The following is a 27,849-nucleotide window of genomic DNA, read 5'->3' on the forward strand; positions in this document are numbered from 1 at the left end:
CATGGTATCGTTTTTTTATAGGTATGAATGATTCCTTGTATATAAACCTGGATAGTTTACTTCACCACAACCTTTTCCACGGCTGAACAATCAAATATTAAAAGCAAATCAAGGAATTTAATTTATTAAGATAGCTCAATGAGCTCAATAAGCTCAATAAGATATATTATTTTCCACGGCTGAACAATAAAATATTAAAAGCAAATCAAGGAATTTAATTTATTAAGATAGCTCAATGAGCTCAATAAGATATATTATTTTCCACGGCTGAAAAATCAAATATTAAAAACAAATCAAGGAATTTAATTTATTAAGATAGCTCAATGAGCTCAATAAGATATATTATTTTCCACGGCTGAACAATCAAATATTAAAAACAAATCAAGGAATTTAATTTATTAAGATAGCTCAATGAGCTCAATAAGATATATTATTTTCCACGGCTGAACAATCAAATATTAAAAACAAATCAAGGAATTTAATTTATTAAGATAGCTTAATGAGCTCAATAAGATATATTATTTCCACGGCTGAACAATCAAATGTTAAAAACAGTGGAGAGGGGGGCACAAACCATCCAGGGACATACTGAAGGTTTAGCCTAAGTGTGTAAACTTTTGACAGCCAAATTTTTTTTGGTTCACCCCCCTACAAAACTGTATAGTATTATTGAAAGAATTTAAGAAACTATCATAAAACGGACAAACTGTCAATCGATAAGAATAGAAAAGAATATATTTCTAAGTTTAGTTCAGGGGCTAGAAGGGGCCTAAGGGAACATGTCTAAGTGACCCAGTCAGTACGCCCCTTAAAGTATCCTCCACTTGAAAAATAAAACTCTTATAGGTCGAAGTAAAAACCAAAATAATATTTAGTATAAATATTCAGTCCGCTAAATGGAAGAATTTTCGAGAAAATTATAATTTTACTTGACCACGGGTTCCCTCGACCAATTTTCCAACATAATATCCCTCGCAACGCTCTGGGTGTTGTGTAGGCAAAATTGGTTTTGGGAACCCTTGGTAAATTATAATTTTTTTAAAAGAGACACTCTGGAAGGATCCTATAAAACAGACACTCTGGAAGGATCCTATAAAACAGACACTCTGGAAGGATCCTATAAAACAGACACTCTGGAAGGATCCTATAAAACGATTTTGCGATTTTACTCAGCAATTTTACACCGTAAAAACGTCCTATTGATATCAAATGAATCTGAAATTATTTATCTACAATAGTGCACTCTCATCTTAACTACAGTGGTAGGCGATTGTACCAATACAATGAAGACGACTTTCGATTTCAAGTTTTATTCAATATTTGTAAAGCTGTTCAGCAGCATTGATATACACTTAAACATAGAAGTCAAAAGAAGCTTTGAATTAAAAAAGCTTCTCTTTGATTACTTGTAAACTTGTAATTCAAAAAAAGGTTGTTAACAATTGAAACTTAAATGAAAAGTCGTCTTCATTGTATTGATAATATCGCTTACCACTGTACCATACCAGCCGGACACTTCTATAAAACCTCCCTGTAAAGCACTTGTACATAATTGTAATGCTGTTAATATAGTTCCTGACTATTCCGATGAGAACTGCAACATTCTTGAGTGTTCCATTATTCGTCTCTAGATCTGAATCAGTCCACAGTGGACCTCCACTATCCCCTGTAATAGTATTGTCAAGATATCTAAAAATTGTTTAAGATATTGAAGTTTTTTCTCCTATGTTGGAGTGCCCAGCGTTGTCCAGGTCTAATTTATTATTCCTAGTCTTGTTACCCTCGCTGTTTACCCATGCTTGGTATTGAATCATCATTTTAGCAAAATTGCCCGCCGTTGCCAGTGGAATTTTCAAAATTCCCATGGGTTCCTTTAAACAATTTTATCCATTTTGATTCGTTTTGCCAGCTAAAGAAAACATATAAACATAAGTTTTTGAGCGAAACGATCTGGATCGTTTTTAGAAAAAAAAATTCATAAAACTTCAAAGATTCCAAAACTTTATTATGTTAAAGTTGGCTTTTTTATATTCGTCACTTTAAAAAAAATTCAAAAACAATCCGAAGTTGATCTTTGCGACATTTTCGTTTTTGGTTGTATTTGGGTCGTTTTTTGAATCGTTTTTGAATCGTTTTTGGGTCCTTATTGGGTTGTTTTCGCGGATAACTTCTTCCAGGGCAAAATTGGACCTATAGATGTAAGTAAAACAAATGTTTAGAATAAACAATTTTAAATATATTTGCGTTTCTTACACTATGCTATATCATATTATTTATGATATAGATAATGTTGACTGTTTAGTGGAAGATGACAAGGCACACTAAACAGAATTGGTTAAGGTCAAAATTATGGTAAATTACTGCTACCGACTGCAAGGATAGAGATATTAGAAAAATAGAGTTTGTACAATCATAAGCAAAAAGGAAGACGACTTAAAGACTCAGGTAATGACTTTAAATAGTCCAAGGAGCTTGGACTATTTAAAGTCATTACCTGACTTGATTTAATAAGTGTCTGGTGAAACTTTTTTTTTTGTAACAGCCTAAAATACACATAAGTATTACTATAAAGTCGTCTTCCTATTTCAGAGTTTTCTGGTTATCACTGTATCAAGTATTCAGTTTATTGATTTGTTAAGTTTTCATATTTTGCTTAAACAGAGTTAATAAATATAAATTATTAATAAGCCGACCAATTATTATTCCAACCTCCCTAGATGGTACAATGGTACAGGGTGTCCCAAAAAACATGGGAATTCGGTGACAAATTTGATATCGTTTTTGTAATAAATTACCATTGTAATACCTGATTTCAAAAGCCATAATATTATTATGTCTGCTAGCGTTTATTTTTATGAAAAGGGTAAAAGACTGTACAGATGTGTCTATAATGTCTCCGCAAGATGAACAGTGAAGACTGACAAGTTTACTCTGTTCGTATACTGCAATTTTCCTGTTTTACAAAGTACAACAGTATGCAGTCAAAACATAAACAAACAAAATGTGAACATAGCAGACGAAACTCTTACAGATTACAGCTTTCTCAGTAGGTATCACTATACTAAATCAAAGAATTATTTAAAAAGACGATATCGAATTCGTCACTGAATTCCCATGTTTATCGGGGCACCCTGTACCAATGCATTGAAACCTTAATTAGATCAAAAAGTAGAAGATAGCGTCGTTTCTACCGTTTTTAATTGTACATATATTATATGTATAAAGCCTCATTTGAAATAAAATTTAAATAATTCTTGAAACTAAAATAAACCTGATAGAGGTATCTAACCTTGACAAGTGTCTGTTCCTCCAAGCACCATGTTAGTTCGAACTGAGTAATTTCCCAAACCTTTATTGTTGTCGATTCTGGTAGACCTAGAGATTAAATACAATATTTTATATTGCACAGACGCAAAATTTAAAGAATTTGAGCCGCGATTCAAATTTTAAATGCGACTCAAACATGGTTGGTTCTACTTGAAATTGTATCAGTGTTTCGAGATTTGAGCTGGCGCTCAATTGGAACCGGTTTTTGGCGGTTTAGCGACGAGGTTACAATTCTTTAAATTCGGGCTCTAATATTTTTTTTAAATCGATAATCTTTTTTAAACTTTTTGGATAATGAAAATGATAAAAACAGAATAATAATTTAATTAAAGAAAATGTTTCACAATTTGGTCGAGAATTTGAAAATGTATGCAGACTGCACACTTTACGAACAAGACAGAAAGAGAATGTAAAATGTATTCGACATCGCTGGTACAACGTTGTGACCTCGTTTGGTCTGTAGTTTTGTTTTTATGCATAATAATGAGAAAAAAAAACATAAAATAGTTCAATTTTACGTACAATTTACTTTAGTTTGATGTGTGAGGCCCATTTTAAATTTTGCCCTGATGCTATTTAAAACTTTAAAGAGGACAAACTATTTGCAAATAGATAAAACATGACAATGACATATAGTATAATAATACAAAAAGAAAATGAAAACAAATGAAATTTTCAGAGAAAACCAGGGACACGTATCAGGAGAGGGGAGGGACTTTCGGCGCAAGTAAGAACGTCAAAAAAATGTTGGGTCTGGCGGTCGTTGTTCAGAGTTCACCCATGCACTTGAAAACCCCGTATTAAGAACATTGTAACTAATTAAGATTAAGGTATAATTGAAAGAATATGAATGGTGCATTGTAAATGATTAGGCAAATATAAAATGAAGTTTTCTGTTGTTGGATTAAGGATGGATCGTTTCCATTTTTTAAACGATCGTTTTGTTTTGAAAACGACGAAGAAAAACGAAAAACGAAACGATATTTTTTTTAAATATTGTTTTTTAAATCGATCGTTTTTTATATGACCTTTTGTTAACGACCATTAACGAAAACCCTTTGTCAACGATCGTTAACGACATTTTAAAGAGAAAATACATTTAAGACAACATTCATAACCTTATCTTACTGAAAATAAATTAGATTAATTGTCACAAAACCCAGATTCATTTTAACGAACATTTAAAAAAACAAAAGTTTTTATAAAACGATTGTTGAAGGATGAATGAATGCAAAAGTCGCCTTCATCTTTGTGGGTAACCCTAGAATATGTGGGCCTATAATATTCTTGTTTTCAATCAATCAATACCTCAGAAAACCAGTCTTACGTAATTTCTCATTTTTGTCATCAAACAAACTGAATTCTCTTTCTAAATGAATATAATTAACAAAATACAGAATTAAGCAAAACAACGTGGAATTAAAGTTCAAGTCATGGTGATATTTATTCTTTTTTTTTAACATTTAACCGCAAATTCTGAAAAAGTTAAATTCAATTCAATCAGATTACTGAAATAATAATCTGCAATGCTTAATCTTTGATCAAATACTTTCAGAGTGATAAAATTACATTTCTGAAGAACAATATTCTACAGCGAGACCCATAAAACTGTGGAATTGGAGAACATCGCTATAAGACTTGAATGGAGTGTTCGCGAAAAATTAAAGGGGGTAAAGGCTTACGGCGAAAAATAATCGCTTTTGATTTGTTCTAATCTTTCTTCTATCTGTTGCGTCTCTAAGATTGCGTCTATATTCTAAGGAGAAAATTGTTAAAATCGACTTATACGTAGCGTCCATACAAATTCAGAAAGTTGCAATATATGACTTGGATCGTAAAAAAATCAATTTAATTTTAAACAAATCATTCAGATATTACAACCTATAGTCTTCGATTATTTTTCGCATTCGTATATTGTTAGTATTTAACATTCGTTTTGTATACAATGCACTTAAAACGCCAGAAGTCTCAGCTCTCGATGCTTTGAATATTTACATGTGGCTAGGGTTACTAATCGTTTATGAAAACGATAGTTAAACAATTGTTTTTTGTTTCGTTTTTCAATCGTTTTCAAAAACGATCATTCCGTTTTCTGAAAAAAACGATCGTTTTTATTAACGACCCACTCGTTTTGAACTTTTAGAAAACGAATAACGACCGTTTTCGAAAACGATTGTTTTTATAAAAACAATTTGCGACCGTTTTTTATATGATTGTTTTTTCAAAAACGATCGCTTTTGAAATAAAAATTATTGTCAGTTATGTTAACGATTGTTAACGAAGGGTTGTCGTTAACGATCGTTAACGAAACGATGAACTTTATAAAAACGGTCGTTTTTGGAAAACATTACATGCAAATTTAATTAATGTCTTTTTACATGAAGTTAAATAGTTGTGTGATATTTTCTTAAAAACTACTCAATGATAAGTAAAACGATCGTTTTGTTTTCGATTTTTCGTCATCGTTACATAAAAAAATGATCGCTTTTCCAAAAAAATAAAAACGTTAACATCCCTTCCCTACACGTGGCAGAGATATCTAGCGGAAAAAAGTCGGTTTAAGTGCATTGTATATAAAACAAATAACAAATATTATGAAATATTAACTATATACAAATGCGTCGAAAAATAATCGATGACTTTAGGTTGTGATATCTAAATGATTTGTTTGAAATTAAATTGATTGAACACTCCCTTTTATGATTTTAAATGATAAAAAATGTACAGTGTAGAGTAAACAAGCTCTTTTTACTTGATAAGTTAAATTTCAAACTTTGTGCTTAGATCTCGTGTTCCTAGTGTACAGTTTTATTTAACCTGTATGTGGTGTGTCAGTATAGTTAAACATTGATACATTCATCGTGCTCATGAATGCTCCGCACAGCTCTGTCTTTGTGTTGACCGTTAGCTGGCTCCCATCAGTAGCTTTAATATTACCCAGAGCTGAACAAATTAAATTATAGGACTGTAATTTCAAGTGGGGCTTTCCCGATTTACGACGATATCCTTTAAACTTTTGACTAATCAAGGATGTCAGAAATATCCTTTTTAATCTACTACAAGTTACAACGCTTAAAATTGTTTACTTTACACTTTGCTTTAAGCAAGCGTTTATATATTTAAGAAATATCAATAATTAATTAAGGCAACTTTTGTAATTTTGACCGTCCATAAACCGTTTCTTAGGTCATGTAAGTTCCCACAAAAAATTTGGGCCATATCGGCCGTTTTGACGATTATCAGGTACAACTCCATAAACAAGAAAACAGATCAGCCGATATAAAGATAAAGAGTTCTGTAAAGATTTGTATTATATGTTGAAAATATACCTGCACAAGTTTTCTCATCAAGAATGCTGATTTTAGCCATCTTTAATTTCTCCTTTAGGCCCCTAGAATTAGAGAATATAGAGGCATTTTTACTTTTCTTATAAATACTTTTTAAAACTTCTATAATAATTTCTTTCTTCTATTTCAACTTTGTATTGTTGCTCAATCTTGCAGCATTTTCTTTTTTCATAAAAAATTGCGGAATTACAATTTTTGTCCGTGGATTTTCTAAATTTTACGAAATTCAAAACATTTTGCAATTCTGAGCATCCGTAAACCTTTCCTGGGATTATGTGAGGTCCAACAAAAACATTCTTCCCATCAGTTCATCTGTTCTGACGTTTATATATATAACAGAAGCAAAAAACTTGAATTCACTAAATGCTAATTATTAAAATCACCTGCAGGGGGGGAGGGTCATAAATTTCCCATCCCAAAGTCTTTTGAGAATTAAGAAATAATTTAAATTTTTATTATAATTGAACTATTTAAAAAAAAAATGTTAAAAGAATGAAGCAAACACTTACTCAGATAGTGTACAATGTGATGAGCAAAACCCCCAGCCCTGAAATAGAACTAAATATGATGGTAAACAAAATAATGGAACATTTTCTAGATAATACATGAAACCTAAATATTATTATTAAACATAGTCATAACATTCTTTAAAAAATATATATTCAAGGATTACAGAGGCAACCTAGGGTCTCCTGCTGTAGTGGTTTTACAAACAATTACTGTACGGTAAGGGACTGTAAGTGTAATTTAAAGTGACCCTCCATGTAAAGATGACAATGGCCGATTTATAACGGTGCTTCTGAAAGCTTTGACTGGTCATGCGAGTAGAGAGAACTCTGTGTGTAAATCTGTTAAATAGCTGTTGAATCGTTATGTAACCCGGTGTACGCTGTGTACAGATTGACAGATTAAAAGTTTAGTTTCCAAACAAAGCTGGGTTCTTAAGCTAGGTATCTTATTCTAGAATAAAAAAATGTTGACACCAGCATATAATCTAGGGTTTCCATTGAAAGCAAGTCTAGATATTCAAAATATTCAATAATGTGAAATAAGATTTACCTTGTCAACTTCAGGTATTGCAATTGTATCAGCTTCGCCTGGATCAGCTTAAACAAAATTGTAACTTTTTTTACAAAATAATGCTGGTCTTTAAAAATCTAGTTGTAATCATTACTCAGAACAAAATCTAATCATTGTTATAAGGCGCTGGCAACTAAGTTTTTTTTCAGAAATCGTTATGAAATTTTTGTGAACGATTGCAAATGCCAAAAGGGTATCTCTGTAAATCGGGCATTTAATAATTTGAACTGCCTAACACTAGCTCAAATTTGAACCACCGATTCAAATCATTTTCAATCAGTGGTTTAAATTTGAACCGGCATTGCAGTAGGGAGTGTAGCAACGTAGCTAAAATTCATTAAATTCGGTCCCCAGAATGAAAGAAAAAACAAGGAAAATTCGAAACTTTTTTGATTTTTTTAACCCTATTCCTGCTCGAAGGGGGGGGGTGCATTGACCCCCCCTGTAGTTTTTTTACATAACTCAAAAAGTATTGGTCTGAAGCTGTTGAACTTTTCTGACTTTACCTAAATATCCGTAGCCCTCCCTTTAGGTCTAAAACTGGGCTTTTATATTAACTGCCTGAGTCCTTAAGAACACTGCCTGAATGACTACTTTTCCTGTAACAAACAAAATCTTTGTTTTGACCCATTTTCAGCTGTCTGATTTTGATAATTTTGAAAACCAGTTATATTAGGACAAGTTGCACAAATATTTGCAAATAAATTGTTGTACATTACTTGCAAGCAACCCGTCAAAAGAAATTTGCACATTTTTAGTTTTTTTCTTAATTACTAATCAGGTTATTTAAAATTTCCTTTTTTTACATATTTGAAATGCATATTTTATCATTTTTTGGACATTATTTTTGAAACAACTTTACTTTATAACTGTATTTTTCAAAAAAAAAATCAATTTATGCAAATTTGCAATTTTTTTTGAAGATTCCAAAAGAAAAGCATAAGATGTATTACTTGTCATATTTAGACACCAAACATAGGATATAGAGGGGGGGAATTGACCTCCCCTCCCCCCCAAATGTATCCTGGTTTTCAAGTACTCCAGCAGGGATAGGGTTAATGAAAAATAAGAGTGTGCAAAAATAAATCTAACGATTTGGCGAGAAATTGTTTAAAAAATTTACATGAACAGTATCCAGGATCCTTCTTAGTAGCATTAGGATTGCAAGTAGCACACCAACCATCTGCTGAGGGAACTAATAAATAAAAGTGAAATTTAAGAATGTTATTTTGGTGTTAAAGGGAGTGTTCGCGAAAAATGAAAGGGGGTATAGGCTTAATGCGATAAAAAAGCGCTTTTGATCGCGACTAATCTTACTTCTATCTCTTGCGTCTATAAGGAGAAAATTGTTAAAGACGTCTCATACCGAATAACTTAGCGGCCATACAAATTGTGAAAATTGCAACATACTACATAGACAGTAAAAAATCAAATTAATTTCAAACAAATCATTTAGATATTACGACCTACAGTCATCGATTATCTTTCGCCACATTTGTATATAGTTTACATTTTATAATATTTGATTTTTTTATAAAACGTTTTCAACGGATTTCGAAAATTGTGAGTGGTGTGCGGCATTCTTAGATAGTTGCGCAAGCGACAAGAGAAATAAACAAATTAATCAAAACATATTATAAAATATAAACTTTATACAAATGTGGCGAAAGATAATCGATGACTATAGGTTGTAATATCTGAATGATTTGTTTGACATCAAATTGATTTTTTACGGTCTAAGTAGTATGTTGCAATTTTCTGAATTTGTATGGGCGCTAAGTTATTCGATATGAGACGTCTTTAACAATTTTCTCCTTACAGACGCAACAGATAGAAATAAGATTAGTAGCGATCAAAAGCGCTTTTTTATCGCATTAAGCCTATACCCCCTTTCATTTTTCGCGAACACTCCCTTTAAAATCAGATCTGTTGTTTTGATTTGTTTATTTCTACATTTAAATGTATAAAGTTATAAGTTGTGTAGTGAATGTAGTTTACGTGTTTGCTTGCATTTTGAAAAATTAACAATTTCATTGCCATCTTTGGTAATAAACAAATAATGATTTTTAGAATTTACAAATATAAAAACAGATCATTTTGGGTTTTAATTTAAGATTAAAAGGAACTGAGCTCCAAAACAAACAAAAAAATAGTTTTTATATTTTCCTAAGCCTTTTTTTCTGACATTTTTTGCAAACCTTCCAAACAGCAAAACTAGAGTGAGGGGTCTATTTTTTTCTTTAATTGTAGAAACATGTGTCACATCTTCATATTTGTCAAAAACCAAAAAATATAGTTATACAAATTTTTTCGACCCTTTTCTTGGCATTTTTTTCAAACCTTCCAAGCACCAAAAGTATTAGAATTAGCGGTCTTTTTTTAATGAGCTGACTTTGAAAATTGGACTTAGAACATATGCATTGCAAGCCTAATCCTTTCCTCTAAAGCCTGGGGGGGGGGCGGCGTGGATTGACCCTCTCCGCCAGGCATTACATAAATTCTGACCTTTATAGGTTAAACATTAGTTTGCTATGTTAAGTTTGTGGGATTATATTTGTGAAATTATAAACTTACTTTAAAAACAATTTCTGGGTTAAAAATAAATAGGAAAGCAGGGGCCTCTCCTTGGCAACTGCTAGGATTTCCCTCCAAAAAATATTTTTCTTTTTTTTTAAATTAGCCGAACATGATGAAACATGCACAGCACAAACAAAAAGAAAATGCAGAACAAGAAACATCTAATTGTTTAAACTTAAATTCAACAACTAAATATTTAAGAAATCAATCTACTTAAACGAGCTTACAGGTTGAAAAGCAATGAGTGTCATTGTTCTTCATGGCAACTATTTTTGTCAGGTTTTTCGTCGGAAGCAGAAGCATCTCCTGAAATAATCAATTAAAACACTAAAAATGACTGTTTTCACAGTTCAAATTTTTCTGACATATTTTTGATTTTAAAAACTACAAATATAAATCGCAAGCACCTTATCAGCTATGGAAGATCCAAAACCATGGGTTAGGCCTTTTAAATGAAGCTGTTTCATTGTTATGAACCACAAACTAGCCATGGTTAGATTTGCCATGCTAATTTGTGTCTGATAATCAGTTTTTCTTTCAAATACATGTTTGCCAAATGGTCTTTATGGTTAAGGATCAGGTTAAAGGTTTCCCAAAACTATCTGATTGACTTGGGACATATTTTTGGATACAGATCATACGTTTAGTTAATTTTTACTGAAAAATACAAAATAATAAATGACAACATGCAACCTGACTTATTTTGTAGACTTTCAGTTGTTTAACATCCTCGGTTGTCAAGAGTTCCTTCTTTTTGGCTTTTTCTTGCAATTTATTCAACTGTAAAACATTTATTTTTGCAATTTATGCAACTGTAAAACATTTTTTTTGCAATTCATGCAACTTTAAAACATTTTTTGTAATTTTTATTTTATTTTTTGATGACAAATTTATTTAGAGCTGCGTGAATCTTTATAAGAATTGTGATAGTCAAAAAAGGCATTTTAAATAAAACACATGAAGAATAAACATCACAACATACCAATTATTCTCAAAGTCTGCAGAATCTATATTTAAAAATATGTTTAGTTGCTAGGACTAGGGCTAGAGATAGGTAAAGTTACTGTAACTAAACGCAGTTTTTAAAAATTAACGGAAGAGTCCATTAATGAACGGCAAAAGCCAATTGTCAACTAACAAAAATAGACTTTTTGAAACAAATGGCAGTTGAAAACAAATGAAAGGGGTGTGTTTAAAATGTTTAAAAATGGCGACTTTCTTATCTTTTTTTTCTGTTCAAAATTGCATGAATCTGAAATAGAAATAAAAGATTATTTTTATCTATCTCGAGGTTTTTTTTCACTCGCTAATTTTAGAATTTCATGCATTGATGTTTTTTTACATATTTTGACATTTTGTCTTCAAATTTTCCAGCTATTTTTAAAGGGCTTTTGAAACACCCAGCACCGTTAATGATTTTAAAAAATCTGCCATTAACGCAATTAATGATAGCAAGATCGTTAACTATGGTATCTTTTGGTAGAATGGACCTTTCAAAGTATCAATTTATATTTTTTCCGTTATTTTTTTCATGAACAATTATTTTTTTTTGATAAAAAACTCAAAATTAATGGTTTGTGCAGTTTGTTAATGGAATCATACGTAAGTTTTTCAAAAACCTGATGTTTGTTAACCTGTTCTTGCCAAGCCCTAGCAACGTCCACCCTATTAACCCCACCTCAAAGTGAATAAATACTAAAGTGGAACAGACTAAGGCAACGACGACAGTTTGGGCCATAAGGTTTTATTTGGTTTGGAAATAATTGCATGAACAGAATTCTTTTGGAAAGTAAAGACTAGAAAAAATAGACCAAGGTCCCATGTAAATGTCGTCTTCAGCTAGGAATTCAAAATGTTCATAATTAAAATTAAAAAAATGTTGTATGTTTGTATGTGTTTTATATGCAAATACTTTATAGTCGCTTAATAAATTCATAGATTTTGCTTGCACTTCTAATTCTATAAGAATTTATCTTTAAAACTGCTTAGTTTTGTTTTGCCCCCCCCCCCCTAAAAAGAAAAAGAAATTTAAGCCCTTCCTGGGAAAAAACCTAAATACGCCTCTCTTAATATCTTTAAAGCTATGCATAGTTCTCAACCACTCTTAACCCTATTCCTGCTGGGGGGGGGGCAATTTGACCCCCCCCCCTGTAGTTTTTTTACATAAATCAAAAAGTATTGATCTGAGGCTGTTGAAATTTTCTGACTTTTCATACATACCCAAAGCCCTTCCTTTAGGCCTACTATACTAACTGCTTGAGTCCTCAGGCACACTGCCTGAATGACTGCTTTTTCCTGTAACAAACTAAATCTTTGTTTTGACCCGCTTTCACTTGTCAGATTTTGATAAAATTTAGCTTTTTGGAAAGCCTTTGACACAAGGAAACTGGTTCCACAAGTTTTGCGAAATAAAATTACAATTTTTTTGCAAACAACCTGTCAAAGGAAATTTGTACATTTTTAGTTTTTCTTGATTAAAAATCAGGTTATTTAAAATTTTGCAAAAATCTTTGCATATTTGAAATGGCATGGTCAAGGGCTTTTCAAAAATGCATAATTTTTAATTTTTTGGACAAATTCTTTTTTGCAAACAATTTTACGATATAACTGGATTTTGCAATAAAAAATGTTATCTTTGCCAATTTGCAAATTTTTTTGCAGATTCTAAAAGTAGAGCACAAGAGCTTTCCAATGATGTATCATTTGTCATATTTGGACATTAAACATGGGATTTAGAGGGGGGGTCAAATTGACCCCCCCCCCAGCATATCCTGGTTTTCAATTACCCCAGCAGGGATAGGGTTAAATCTGTCAAATACAAAAGTGTAGACCAAGAGATACATTTCGAAGATCATGCAGATTATGCATGCAGGCAATATTGTGTTGTCTGAAATTATTTATTATGCAGTAAAATGGCTAAATTTCACTTCTAAAATCTTACGTTAATCTATATTTAAGTTAAATACAAATTCTAAGTCTGTGTTTGTAAACAAATGGGAGTCCAATTTCTGATGTGCACTCCATACAGAACAATTAAAATATATATTTTGTATATATATATATATTATTTTTAAATACCTGGGACATAAAATGTCGTCATCCAACTATGAGTTTGGCCCACTTTAGTATTTAATCACTTTGACCGAATCTGGCAAAATATTTTATTGATTGACCTACTTATTGACCTATTGACCTATTGACCTATTGACCTATTGACCTATTGACCTACTTTGTTGTTGAATTCTACACAAACTTTATTCAAGTAGCTGGGGGGATGGTTTTGGACATCACAGTTAAAAGTCTCTGTATCTCTATCTGACCTCTTATCTGCCAAGTAAATATGATACATTTTAGCATTTTTTGCCTATTTGTTAGTTTGTATCAACCAATCCATTACAATTTTATTTTTGGAAATCATAATCATAAGTCTGTTGAAATTAAAATAAATTAGCTTGAACAGATTTGTTCTTAATTTCTTTTAGAACAATGTTCACCAATAAAATGAGGAAAATCTGTTAAACATTTTAATTTAATGAAAAATGTAAGCCTGATTTATACCCTAAAATTATTTCTAGAAAAGCCTGGTAATAATAAAAATAAGAAGATTAAAACTTACCTATCCAAGCTGTGTGCATTTTCAGAAAGTTTCCAGTTATATTATCTTTAAGTCTAAATTATATACTGAAGTTATCAATTGTGAAGAATCTCAAAAATTAAGATCAGATCAGATCTGATAAGGTCAACGACTTTGGTTGCCAAGATAGAGGGACTCAATGATTACCTCATTTAAAAAAATTGTACTTACTGGTCCTCTGGTCTATAGCCAACCCATTGTTTTGCACATTTTGTGTAAACCACTGGACCATTTGCATCTGTAATGCAGGTATTTTTACTTTTGACTCGGCCCATTCCAATTGATTTGGCCTGGATTCCAGTATCTTTGAAGTTTGGAGGTGGAAGGCAGATAGGCATAATAGTATTCTTATGAAAGTGATCCCCGTACTAAAACAAAATAATTTATGTTTACAAAACATTTACCGATTTTATATATTGCACAATATTTCATCTTATCAAACTATTGAATGCTTTTTCATCAAAAAAGTGGGATTGTGTTATCTATTTAGTCTAAAATTTAGCAAAATGTGAATATTTAAGGCTTATATCCTTATCAAAGGTAGAAATTCTAATTCAACCCAATTTTAAAAACTCTTATTCCCAAAAACAGAATATGGATGGACATGTTTGCAATCTTGCTGAAAAATGTATTATTTTATTGAAATGCTTTAGATGAATTTTTTCCAAAAATTAAATTATTTAAAACATACCACAGTTTTTAGTACTCCAATTCCATGTTCTTCATCCATAACTGGATAATCTAGCCTTAGTAATTTACATATAGTACAAAAAACATTAAATAGTGTAAAAAAATAAACACATTTACATCCTATTAAATAAATTAAAATTGATTTACTTAAGTGAAAACTAAGATCATTTCTGATTGTTTATGACCTAGCTTTTGCCTTATTAAAACTATTTTTTATATAAATCAACATTTTATTAAAAATTAAAGTTTAGTTTTCTTTATTTATTCTTAACATTTTCATCTTCTTTTTTTCATTTATGGGTTGAAAAATATAAAAGTATATTAGATTAAAATTTTTACAATATCCTTACTTAAGAAAAGAACATTTAAATTTTACCTTACAAGTGCTATATCATAATCTTGTCGTAGTGAGCTAATCTTACTTGCATTAACTGAAAAAAAGGATTTTTATATTTTTCATTTGTTATATTTAAATAGCATTGGAAAATTTTGTATAGTTAACATCCATAGTAATTTTTCATATAAGTGTAAAAATTAAAGAACGTCGAGATATTTTTGTAAGAAACTCATGAATATTTCACTAAGAAAACTGTTTACCATTTAAAGAAAATCCTCAAAATTACAAAAACCTCAACCATGTCTCTGATAAGACTTACTAAGTCTACTCGTGGAAAGGATGCAATAATCGATAACAACTATCATAAATAGAGTCACAAAAGTTCGTAGTAAGATTTTGACTCCACTGGTAGGGCTGGGCGGGTTAACCGTGGAACGATCATTCTTTGCCGAGAACGAACGGAACGATCAAGAACGATCCCACCATTCCGAAAAAAAAACGAACGCTTAGAACGCGTTCTTAAAAATATTGGAACGATTAGTAAAAGAACGGAACGGAACGGGAATTGCTTGAAAAGAACGGTTAAAATCGTTAACGCGTTCTAAGTTGGGAACGCAATTTAAATCAGGAATGTGTTCTAAATCATCTAGAAATAGTTAAAGATTTTTTTATTTAATCACCCGAAGTGGAATTATAAACCCCCAGGAAGGATATCTGAATCCCTCCAGTGGATTTACAAACTCATCGGACGAATGTCTGAATCCCTCCAGTGGAATTATAACTCCCCAGGAAGGATATCAGAATCCCTCCAGTGGAATTATAAACCCCTGGGAAGGAGAACTGAATCCCTCCAGCGGAATTATAACCCTCCAGGAAGGACATCTGAATCCCTCCAGTGGAATGTAAATCACCCTGCACAAAGTTTTAAATTGTAAAAAGCATTTTTTGAAACCCCTCCAGTGAAAATAAAATCCCTCTGGTGGTCTCCAGTAGAATCGTAATCTTACTGCGAACTGCTTTGAGTCTCATAAATATACCTTTAATAGTATTGGAAAAAAATGTTAACTATCAGACCTGTGCAAACAGAAGTTGTAAGGCAAGGATTTCCACCTGGAAATCAACAGGGAACCTTGTAGGACAATCAATTCCTCTGCATGATCATGGTAATCAGCACCTGACCAAGAAGGCTAAAGAACATGAAGTTGCTGTCCTTGACAACCTGGTCAATGTTCCAGGAGCTACCTCAAAGGCAGTGTTGCAGCAAATTAGTACCAACATCCTTGCCTCATCAAGTCCAGGGCTGCTAAGCAGTTCATCTTCTGCTGGTGCTGTAAAATTGGTCCTCTGGAGGAAGAAACAGAAGATTAACCCCAGGCCAAAGATTCCAGAATCTCATCTTGATATCATGGAAGAACAGATACCAGATAAGTTGACAAAAACTGCTGATGGTGCAGAGTTTCTCATTCTTAACTCATGGACAAATGAAGAAGAAACAGATTCTTGTTTGTTATTCCTGAGTGACTGGGGAGTGCAGATCCTTAAAACTCATTCAACGTGACTAATGGATGGGACTTTCAAATCAGCACCCAAACTGAACAGTTTGGCGTTTTGCCTGACAAAGAATATCTGCAAGCAGGTGGCTCATGAACTTCAAAAATCGGATAATTAATTAAACTGTAAAAAAATGAACATGTACATTAAATATAAATACAAAAAAAGCTGATATTTGGTGTTTTGTTTTATTTTTCATCTTTATTTTTACATTTATACGAAAAATTACCCTAAGTGTTACCTATACAAAATGTTATCTATACCAAATGTTATCTTGACAAAATGTAACCTATACGAAATGTTACCTATACAAAGTGTACTATACAAAATGTTACCTGGACCAAATGTTACTATACAAAATGTTACTGATCCTTTTGAATAGAGAAAAAAATATATGAACAATTTATTGTAGTTAAATTGATTTTAGGTGCGTTTTAAATTAGATAATAAGGAATTATTCAATACACCAATCATTCTATTTAATTAAACACATAATCAAAATATTCTAATAAAAGAGCCAAATATTTGCTCTAAAATTTTTTCTTTAATATTCATATTTACTTTATTTTTATTAATGGTGTAAAACTGTTTTATCTAAGAAAACATAACTCAATAAAAGAAACCTGTTAAAAGTATTCTTACTTAAGGAATTGAATCTTGGATGGATAATTATTTCTGCTGGCCTAGAAACAATCTTTTTCATTATTAATATGCTTTTGTTTTTCAATCTTGTTCTTAAAGTTTAAATTGCACATTAACCATCTTTTTTTAATATAAAAATGGCTCATAGGAAAAATTATAAAAAGGGCATTAGTTCAATAATCATCATTTAAAAGTTATAAATTGTGCAATGTTCAAGGTCAATTTTTATGTGAAAATGATGGAGGGTAAGCTTGACTAAATTTTATTTAAACTTAAAATTGCAGTTGCCTTGGAGCTTCAGCACAGTCAGGTTCTTATACAACTTTTTTAACTTTAATAATTCATTTTAATAAAATTTTACAATATTTTTAAATTTCAATATGATATCAGATGGAAACATTTTGAGACTTCTATATTTCTTGTTTTTCATTCTTTCTTCTTGATATTCCATTCCTTGTCCATCTTTTAATCATACTTTGACTAATTTGGAAAATAAAAATAAATGAATTTTTTGGATGTTTTCTGCAGAGGCAGAACTATTTTTTGGAGCCCTGTATCTATATTCTATATATTAAGAGTGGCAAGGTTACTCTCTTTGTTGTTTGTTTTTAAATTTTGGTTCAGTCATGTTACTGTGTCAGCTCCTGCGTTCCTAGCTAACGCACTTTCATTTTCTTGATGGAGGGGGAGAGGGGTGAGGGGGGCGTTTTACACATTTTCCAGTTTTTTATCTTGAGTGGGACAAAGAGGGGGGGATGGGACAACTGCCGTCCTGTGTATTTGTCTTTATTCGTTATCGGTGAAAAAAATAGATAGTGTAAAGCTCAAATCCCCTTCTAATTTTTCCTGTTCAAAGTTTTCTTCTTCTTTCTTGTTTATCTTGCTTTAAGCACCCATCTCTACTGTCAAGAGATTTCCCTTCCCCTTTTAATTTATTATTTCCTCTTGCTTCTTGTTTCTTATTTTTATACTTTAAAGCCTTTCCAAATAGTTTCTCCCTGTGTTCCTTCATTTTATACTGTTTCCCAGTTAGGGGAATTAAGGAATTTACCCTGAACTGCACCCCATATGCAAAATGGGGAAATGTGATCACTGAAAGCTCTCTAGAGAGGTATCTTCTATGGCAGTCAAGTCCTCACATCTGGTTGAGTAAAAACCAGTATCGTTGTGCATAGCTTGTATTCCCACAAGGGGTTAAACTCCTCTTTCATTGCACCAAGCTGAAGATGAAGTTTTGTTTAAATCTATGCTTCCAGCTTCCCCTGTAGGATACAAGATGCATAACTAAACTCAGTGCTTCCCCCGCTGCAATTTTGGGACTGCATAGTAGGTTCGTTCTGCTTGAGAGAAAGCAGGCAACTGATTCTTATACAACTCTCTCCTAGTTTTGTGTGGCTGAGCAGAACCCTATGTGGAATAAAACATGGCAGTACACACTACTTGAAAGAAAAGAGATTATAGTGCAGACAAGGTGGGGTTTCTTTATGCTACTCCTCCCCCTCTGTCAGAAACAAGGAAAGTAGAATCCTGATAGGTTGTGCACCATGGGCTATTATATCAGTTTACACTTTGCCAGGTCCGAGGAAAAGATTGCTGTAGAAAAGACTGTATTCTGAAGTACACTAGCAGCAACTCCCAATTTATGTACATTTGGTGTAACTCCAACGGTTAACCTAAACTGCCGGAAGAACTTGGAAAGAGTACAAATCCGGGAGGAAAGTTGGGTTCCTTTATGGGAGTTCCTCAATACCCTCCCTACCTACCAACTCCAAATTTTCAACTCCTCTATTTGTCACAAACAGCATTTGGAATTAGATGTCTTAGTGAATAAATGTTCTGAGCTCCACTTTAAGACCAAGGTGTCTCCAAGATTTGGACATGAAACTCAATCAGTTTGTTGAGTCAGACATTCTTGGATAGTCATTAAAACTGAAAACTACAACTAAATTGAGCAGAGTGTTCCAATAAATACTGGTTTCCACAAGTTTTTATTCTATTTTAAAATTATCAGAAACAGGTACAGTCAACAGAAGGAAAAAAAGGAAGAAAGAGAGAAACTATGACAAGAAAAATCAAACCAAAATTTTCCATATCAACTGTATCCAATTTATAAGATAAAATAATCAAAAATAATAAATTGTTAAAAAATAATTCAAAATTGGGCATACCCTTATTTGCTAATCTATGAAATTTGTAACCTACTTAAAACTTATCCCAATTTTAAACCTAATTGATTTTAAATTTCAAGTTAAAACAAGTCAAAAGACAGATATGAAATTCTGAAGATGTTCCTGAATCTAAATTTGCTTGGTGGGTCAGCAATGTCAGGATTGGTATTACTCTTGACATCAAACTTATCCGCCCCAATATACATCTAAAATAAAAAATAAACTGTTGGTGCAAAAATAAGCACCTAATGTGTAATCTATATTTTAGGTATAGTGCATGTTAATTGTTTTCAGAAGAAAGTTTTAAAATTATAGTTATAAAATTGAAAACTTGGCACTTTATTTGAAACTGACTTTAGGATTCACAAGTGCACACTGTGTAAATTGGGTGAGATATTTGGGATAAGTTGGATTCATTATAAATATTGTAGCTAATCATTTAGGATCGTTTTTTAGAAAAAATTAAACTTTAGAGATTTAAAAATTGTATTATGTTAAAGTTTGTTTTTTTAAAATTTGCAATATTTTGGACCTACAATTATGAAAAGTGTAAAAACTATCCTTTTTGCGTCATTTTTGGGTCGTTTTATGCATACAACTTCATTACCAGCATAATTTAACATAGTGTAAGAAAAAAAAAATGTTTAAATAATTTAGAACATTAATAATTGATTTACAGGATTTGCAGGATCCAAGTATCCCTAAATCCAAATTTCTAATGAAAGGAAAAAACGATAAAATGTATCCGTATGATTTTTTATTATTTAATTTAAAAATATATGTACACAATAGTATCGTAAAATAGTTGTATTAAATGCATGTGAACAATTTTGTACAATTAATATAATCTCGATACGGAGATAATAAATATCTAGATCTCAAAAAAAAATAATTGATTTAACAATTTCAAATATATTAGTATGTTTAAAATATTCTTAATTTTGCCTCTGAAAGAAAATAAAAATAAAAAACAAACCACTTTAAGGCATATCACTATAATGGTAAAACAATAAATCGAAAATTATGTTGCTTAAACTTACAGAAGTTTGGCCAAGTGTGTAATCATCAACTCTAAAACCTCCTGTCTCTGTTCGATGACATGTAAAATACTCATTACAGAAACAATGTGCTGCAGTCACTACCCAAAACTTGTTGATTAAAGATCCGCCACATCTTGCTGTTCTCACTTCAGTAGTAAACTGAATAAAAGTTTAATTTAATTTTAAAGCAATGTAGTCAGTTACTAGAAATCCTATTTCTTAATTCTAAAATTTTTTGTGTCTGTTATAGACATAAACTGTCTTTTTATCCAAAAATTAGAAGATTTACTTAAAAGTTCAAACCTCCATAGATATGGATACAAACCAACCAGTTTTTCCAGCATCACACCCCCCAACTATTCTAAATAAACCTGTTAAAGCAAAAATCTAGACAATGATTCAGGCATGGAGTTTTTTGCCACAAACTTAAATTTTCTATTCTTTGCAAATAACCTGAAAGTGTAAACCTTTAATATTTCAAACTGAGACTATTTTACTTTACAGAATTTAAAGTTTGAAATTTTAAAAATCAGGTTGGAAGCCAAAATTTGTCAAAAAGTCAATTCCTTTAGTCAAGAATCTTTTGGGTTATATATCTTCCAAAATACTGATCCGTTTAAGCCTATCATGGTATACAATGCCATTTATTTTTTTTTGAGGGGGGTCTCTCTAAATACAGACCCTTGAATCTGAATCTGAATGGCAACTACCATCTGTTTTTAGAGAGACCTTACCCCCACCCTTGAAGCTGAATCTAAATGGAACGTACCCTAACTACCCTCACTACGCCAACTACCTTCAGTTTTTAAAGAGACCCCATCCCCACTCTGTGATTATTCTTTGCGCATGGTATAAAATATGGGCATTGATTCTCATTAAATCAATTGTTTTAAGCTTGTTTTTGGCATACATAACACTCTCTGACTTTTACTATCCTCACCACCCATCTTCTGAAGGGTTCATATTTCATAGTCAAAAAAAGGCATTTTACATATACAGTGGTGACCAGGAGTCCATATAATTCCATTACTGATCCCAAACCAATAAGAATAAAGGGAAGCGAAATGGCGCTGGTCTGGCATGAGAAAGCCAGTCTCACTGCTTTGCAGACAACTTCGTTATTACACTTGTACACTCCTTTGATACAGACATACAACATGGAAAGTCAAGGAAATTGCAGAACAATGTCGTCAATTATAATTAGTAGCTGGAATAATGAGTAGTTCATTGTGAACTCTAATCAAATTATATTCTTTGAATGAAAATTTTGCTTATAGTGTTGACTTAAATATATAAATAATATATTACATGTATGTATATTAAAATTTAAGTTAACAATTAACAATAAACAATTGTACTTTCCTAGACTGAACAAATACCAAGATTCTTATGTACTGTAAATACCTACAGTACACGCCTTTGATTCAGTATTACTTACACACTCTTTTGGTACAGACACAAATACATGATGTTTCCGCTCCTTGCTCCAAATACCGTTGGGGTTGATAGTACATTTAGGATCATGAAAATACATTTTCTGTGTCATTGTGTATGTGTACTATACTTCAGAAATGTGTACTGTATTTAGAGTGTTAAAAGATGTAATTGTAAATATCAGTATCTGGTCAATGTAAGAAAAACGTTATGATATATAAAAATTGAACACTACCTAACTTGACATCTTACTTCAATTGTTTACAACAACAACATGGGTAATTTCTGCCCCTAACAAAAATCAATTAACATTTGGGATCATAATGGATGGAATTGTATGAACCCCTGATGGGGACATGCAAGGTCTTTAATGATAGAAAAGAAAATATTAACATTATTGACCTTTGGTCAGTTTGCTTCTTACCCTCTTCGTCAGGAGCTAACTGGGAGTTAGCACAATCTCTTAACTAAAATAGAAGAAATTTTATGATTAATAATTATGTTAATTCATTAATTTGGGTATATTAAACTTTTCTTTAGTAAACAAGTAACAATAAACAAATGTGCTCTCCTAGACTGTACAAATACCGAGATTTTTATGTACTGTATGTACCAACAGTACACGCCTTCGTTTCGTTATTACTTACACACACTCTTTTGGTACAGACACACATACATGATGTTTCCGCCCCCTGGGTAATGCACTTTTATATGTTTGCAAGCTTCATTGCAAAACCTGGTTAATCAATCTTGGTATACATTTTTCATTTACTGAAGGAGGTGCAATGTTGAATATTCCAGTAAGAGGAAGGAAAAAGTCCCATCTGTAGGCAGTTTAGTCATTTTAACCCTCTTGAGATTTTCATGTGGTTAATTAATTAGTCTGAGAAATGACCCTACTGTCTGAAAACTGGAGTGTTTACCTCCTTTCATAGCTTTGTACTTCCTTCAGTATATATATAAGAGCGTTCCTTATCATATCTCCAATCCAATCCAAAATACGCACATAATTCTCAAAGACCTAGTATTTTCTCCATGCAAAATCTTTTAACTTGCAATGTACATTTTTTTCAAATGATTCAATCTTTTTAGATTTTCTGATGTTATGCTAGCACACGTAGAAGTCTATGAAGCATCCCTGTTTCTAGTATTTATCCCTGCTCTGAATGATTGTTTTCAAGAGAGAGATGCTGAAGATGAAACCTGTCTTTACCAACAAATTGTTCTGTCTGTGCATGCGCTAGAAACTCATGTGTTCTTTCTTTCAGTTTTCCAGTATTATTATCAAATATTATTTGTGTTATATTTTTGCTGATTATCGTGCTAATATTGGAGGACTAATGTGGTAAATATCTCTTTTAAATATTTAGATTCTTTTTCATTTTCTTGTCTGATTCCAGCTTAAAAGCACTACCTAAGCTACAGTTTTTAATGCTGAGATATATGATATTATGATTTGTATGTTGGATGTATATTGTTGAATCAAATTTCTCAAAGCTTTTCTGTAGACTAAATAAGTTTTATTTGTCAGATTGAGGATCTGTGCCACAAGAAAACTTGAAGCTTTCCTGCCTTAGATTCATTATGAGAAGGAGCGAGAGTAGAAGATCTTAGTCAAGCTCAACGAAAAACAGCACAGTAGTTGTCTATTTATCTTTAGGTCTTTAGGAAAAAAACGCATAGTTGCAAAACACCTGATTAGTCCTGGAAATTGCAATTAAAAGCTATAACACAATCTAATGTTGATCACCCTGTAATGAGCAATTGCACATTCAGAATTTTAAAAGAGCATCATTGAATGAATCTCACAAGTTTCCTTTGTGGGGTCCACAGATTTGTTCAAAATATAATGCAAAACCCAGAAAATGACAATATTACACAATATGAATCATATCAAATAAAAATTCCATAGATTCCAAGAAAGATTGTGCATAAGATGAAATTTCTCAATGTACCATATATAAATGTGAAGAGATGTTTAATATATATTCCAAACTTAAAGATTGCCTAGCTAGGTTGGATGTGAACAAGAAGTGTGAATTAAAAGGGAGATACAACTGACGCAGCCAGCCCTACCTTATGATTATACATGCTTTGCAGAAAGGTACTCCATTTGTATAAGAAATATTTAGAATAGGTTATTGTATATGCGGTAATTGTACATTAGATAATTATTTCTTATTCAAATGAAGTACATTCTTCAAAAAGGAGGGGGGGGGGGAATTAAAAGTTTTTTTCATAACAGCATAGGGGAAAGAGGGTGAATTGGAATATACCTCTTTATTAGTTGAATATGACACTTTTACTTGCAAATCAGGGTGCCCAAGTGGGGGAGGGGGTGTTTAAATTGCAGTATTTGGTGCAACTTAGGGTGGGTAAAATCCCTCTTTCTTAAATCCTGAAACCACCCTTGCTTGGTATGGACAAATTTAAATTACTCAGAACTTAAATAATTACAATACCTCTAATTTATTTTCAGTTCAATATGCTAAGCAAAAATGAAATCATAAATGATATTTTAATCATGAAATCCATTGAAACACCAATCCACCCCACTTCACATTGAAGTACACTTTGACCATTAAAAGTGTGAGTTCACGGACTGTAAAATTCTGGGTGATTTTACGTACATAAGCTATCTATGTTTATTTTTTATCTATGAAAAATTCCAACTAATAAGTGATATAAACAAAATTATCTTACCCATTCATCAAACCTATGTTCTAATAATGCATTTCATGACAATTTTCTGTCTAAAATATTCTGTAAAGGCTCTGTAAAGAATACTGAATACATCACCTCTTCCTCAGTAACATCTCTCTCCCCACATGGGCACCCATAATCAAATATTTCAGAATTCTTTTGAAGTTTAGGTTTTGGCTTTGTTTTGGGTTTTGGCTTTGGTTGGCCATCTAAAACTTTAATCAAGCAATAAAGAATCCCCAAACATATGAACATGTTTGAAACTTGCTTCATTTTTCATGCATTTTATCACTAATTCTTCCAACTGATTAACATACTCCAGCATTATGAAACCTGAGATTAGTTGTTATTTATAATTAGAGAAATTTAGAAGAGAAATGCTTCATGAATTAATAATAATGCCAAAAATCGAAAAACAGCATTTGATGAATGTTCCATAAAAAGGAATAGTCTGCCAATACTACTAAGGTTAGATAACTGGTGTCAGTCTTATCTAAAGGGCTGGGGCTTTGTTCCTGGGGGACAATAACTTTTTTACAGGATCAAAGAAAGTAGAATGGAATGAACAATTTATAAAGTAGGAACACGTCTAGCCCTACATTTATTTCAGAATACATTTTTTTTTGAATACTGCCCACAACAGTTGTCTTTAAATCCAATGTAGACAGCAATGTATTATACTTTAAACACATACCAAGTTGTAGTCAGATTGTAAATCTGGATTCAGCTAGAATTGATAAGGAGATTTATGTACTTACAATGATGACAGGACACAATTCTGTAATACTATTGTGAAGAATATTAGATAAATATTTATTCATAATGCAATAAATATTGAAAAGTCACAATCACTTCTATCCATCTATATTTCTTGCTTGTAATCTTAACCTTAAATCTAAACGATTCATGTTTTAATCTTTTAATCAATTAATGATTGTCAGAGTTAGTGTTCGATATATTTTTGCAAAAATAATCCTTCATGTCTAGCGCATCTTTTTATGCTTTATCATTTAAACATGATCATGAAAAGATAGAACGTCAAACTTTCAATAATTTTGATAACAGAAAAAAAACCCTATTTGTTGCTTGCCTTTTCATCTCCTATTTTGTCTTTTTGCTCTGTAAAAAATTACTGTTTATATTTGTGAGGAAAAAACATTCTTAGAGCTTCTTACTACCCTCTCGTCTAAAAAGTCTCATAGATATTTCTATGAATTTCACTTATGTAAGTCTTATTCTCTCTTTCTTTGATTGAAACTAGTTGGACGAGAAATTCACAGAACCTGGTTGCTAGAGCTGTCTGGGCACTAAATTTGCTTATCACGTGATCACTGCTTACACAAAGGATGTTTAATCCTCAAGATCCTGTTCGTCCTGGAGTTAATGGTAAAAAATTACTTTCCAAGGGATTTCGGAACTAAATTGAAACGAGAGAAAATATGTCATAGGAACCTTCCTCCTTATTCTCTTAACTAATACTTCAAACAATTAACAATTTAATTAAATATTGCCAAACTGGGTCACGGTCTTTTGGGAAGATGTTTATACCTTTATTATTAAAATCTAGTCTTTGTTTTTGCTTAATCTTAAACCGACTGCCTAAAATATTACTGAATGTAAAAAATTCTTAACTTTTCATTTATTAGGACTAATTTTCAGTATAAATCCTTTTTCGTTAATGATTTAAATCGCTACTGTCTGAATGATTGAATGATTGATACAATAGATTGATTACAATACTTTAATCCCATATTTTTGTAAGCCCTCCGCTGTTTGAAACTATTAAGACTATACTTCCTTATTTATTATTGATCTGTCATTAAAACTTTTCCGTCCTGGAAAATGTTATTAATTAGTATTTTTTACCTTATTTAGTATAAACTGAAACCGGAACGCTAGCGGAATGACGGACTGATTTCAGAGAGGAACTATTCTGCGAAATTTAACGGTAAAAATAGATTTCCATGGGATCCGGCTGAGCCTGGCAGAATTTCGTCCAAGTTACTGAATTTTATATTTATTTTATACAGAGGGCGAAGGTTGTGAAATTGGACCACATAGGACTGCAAAGGTTTAACCCAATTAAATTGAATCGAATTTCTCTACTTCTAAAAAATAAAGAAATTCCGCAATATTAAGTCCATATTTTCCTCACAAAAAGTTCTTATTTATCCTATCCAAACTTACCCTACAAATACCTTTTTATAAATACTTTTTTTATAATCCAACACTAAACAAAGTTTATATGATTTAAAATCTGATTTGATAGAGTTCAATGTAAGAACAAATGCTTTAAATAAACTAATGCTTTCTTTTACTAATTCAGTATGAACTGAACTGGAACGCCTCCTGAACCTGCGGATAACTGAGACATACCTCACCTGAACGTGATGCAGCCTCGAGATTAACAAGGAACCGTCAATGTTCCTCGTTATTATATCTCTTAATTTTAATTTTCCCTCTTTGATCCTATAACATGTAGCCAAAATATCAACGAGGAACAATCAATGTTTCTAGTTATATAGCTTACATGAATTTTCTTTGATATAAAAAAGAAAACTCGTCTCCGTGGCATGTTTTTGCGAAAGCATGCACAAAGTTAATTATAGCATTTTATAATAATTGATAACACACACCGTGTCTACTATATTGCTAAGTCACATTGAATACAAGTATGCTATCCTTTTGAGTAAATTGTAGTTTTTTTCGTTTGAACTGCTGATTCGTCAATACACGATTTTAAATGTAACATCAAATTCTGATAAGAAAATAATGAAAAAAAAATGCCGGAAGCTAATAGATTACTTCTTAATTAATGTATGTAAACAATACTATCGTAAAATAGTTTTTTCTGTTAAATCCATATAAACTAAGTTGTAATATATCCTCGATACGTAAATAAATATCTAGATCTTAAAAAAATGTTTTAATCTTGAATTCCTGGCATTTACCTTGACTTTGTAATGAAAAATACATCCATTTTTCTATACACTTCAATCTTTTTCAATGTAAAGTTACACAGCCTGGTAAACCAGACGTCTAAAAAACTTAGTAAAAACCAACTTCAAGCTAAGACCTTTGCACCATTCTTATCAACCAATAGTAGATCAGAATTTGACATACAATCATGAAACCATTTCCATCGACCAATAATGTGATGTACAACCATGTTTGTATTCAATGAAACCATCTTTGTATAGTTATTATTGTTACGCAACTAAGCGCTATATATAACCTTGTGGTATTTTTCGATGGTTTGTCGTAATTTCTATCTCCTCTCTTCATGATGAACGAATCAATAAAGAACTCAGGATTTATT

General features: G+C 31.7%; 1 protein-coding gene and 1 long non-coding RNA gene across 4 annotated transcripts; one reads left to right on the forward strand and one right to left on the reverse strand.

The window, feature by feature from the left end:
• LOC111700874 (uncharacterized) lies at positions 1-25,388 on the reverse strand. 3 transcript variants are annotated; one of them, XM_023471937.1, is made up of 23 exons: positions 24,627-25,388; positions 22,230-22,294; positions 20,697-20,754; positions 20,394-20,552; positions 19,477-19,559; positions 17,186-17,226; positions 16,879-16,914; positions 15,032-15,086; positions 14,657-14,711; positions 14,137-14,333; positions 13,948-14,000; positions 13,561-13,658; positions 11,025-11,111; positions 10,559-10,637; positions 8,878-8,949; positions 7,734-7,780; positions 7,184-7,221; positions 6,657-6,718; positions 6,145-6,270; positions 4,636-4,696; positions 3,290-3,375; positions 1,576-1,666; positions 1-82 (listed from the first exon to the last, which is right to left on the reverse strand). In XM_023471937.1, exons 1-23 carry the CDS (start codon positions 24,801-24,803, stop codon positions 16-18), a joined length of 1,893 nt encoding a protein of 630 aa, XP_023327705.1. In that variant the 5' UTR covers positions 24,804-25,388; the 3' UTR covers positions 1-15. The 3 variants fall into 3 exon arrangements, with proteins under 3 accessions (XP_023327705.1, XP_023327706.1, XP_023327707.1); XM_023471938.1 differs by lacking the exon at positions 16,879-16,914 and having other exon boundaries at positions 24,627-25,377; XM_023471939.1 differs by lacking the exon at positions 24,627-25,388 and having other exon boundaries at positions 20,697-20,749; positions 22,230-22,275.
• On the forward strand, positions 22,926-27,849 carry LOC111700877 (uncharacterized). Its single transcript, XR_002765065.1, has 3 exons — positions 22,926-23,172; positions 23,359-23,931; positions 25,792-27,849. It is a non-coding gene; the product is annotated as an uncharacterized LOC111700877 (long non-coding RNA).

The sequence above is a fragment of the Eurytemora carolleeae genome, unplaced genomic scaffold, assembly GCF_000591075.1.
Source record: "Eurytemora carolleeae unplaced genomic scaffold, Eaff_2.0 scaffold403, whole genome shotgun sequence".
Taxonomy (NCBI): domain Eukaryota; kingdom Metazoa; phylum Arthropoda; class Copepoda; order Calanoida; family Temoridae; genus Eurytemora; species Eurytemora carolleeae.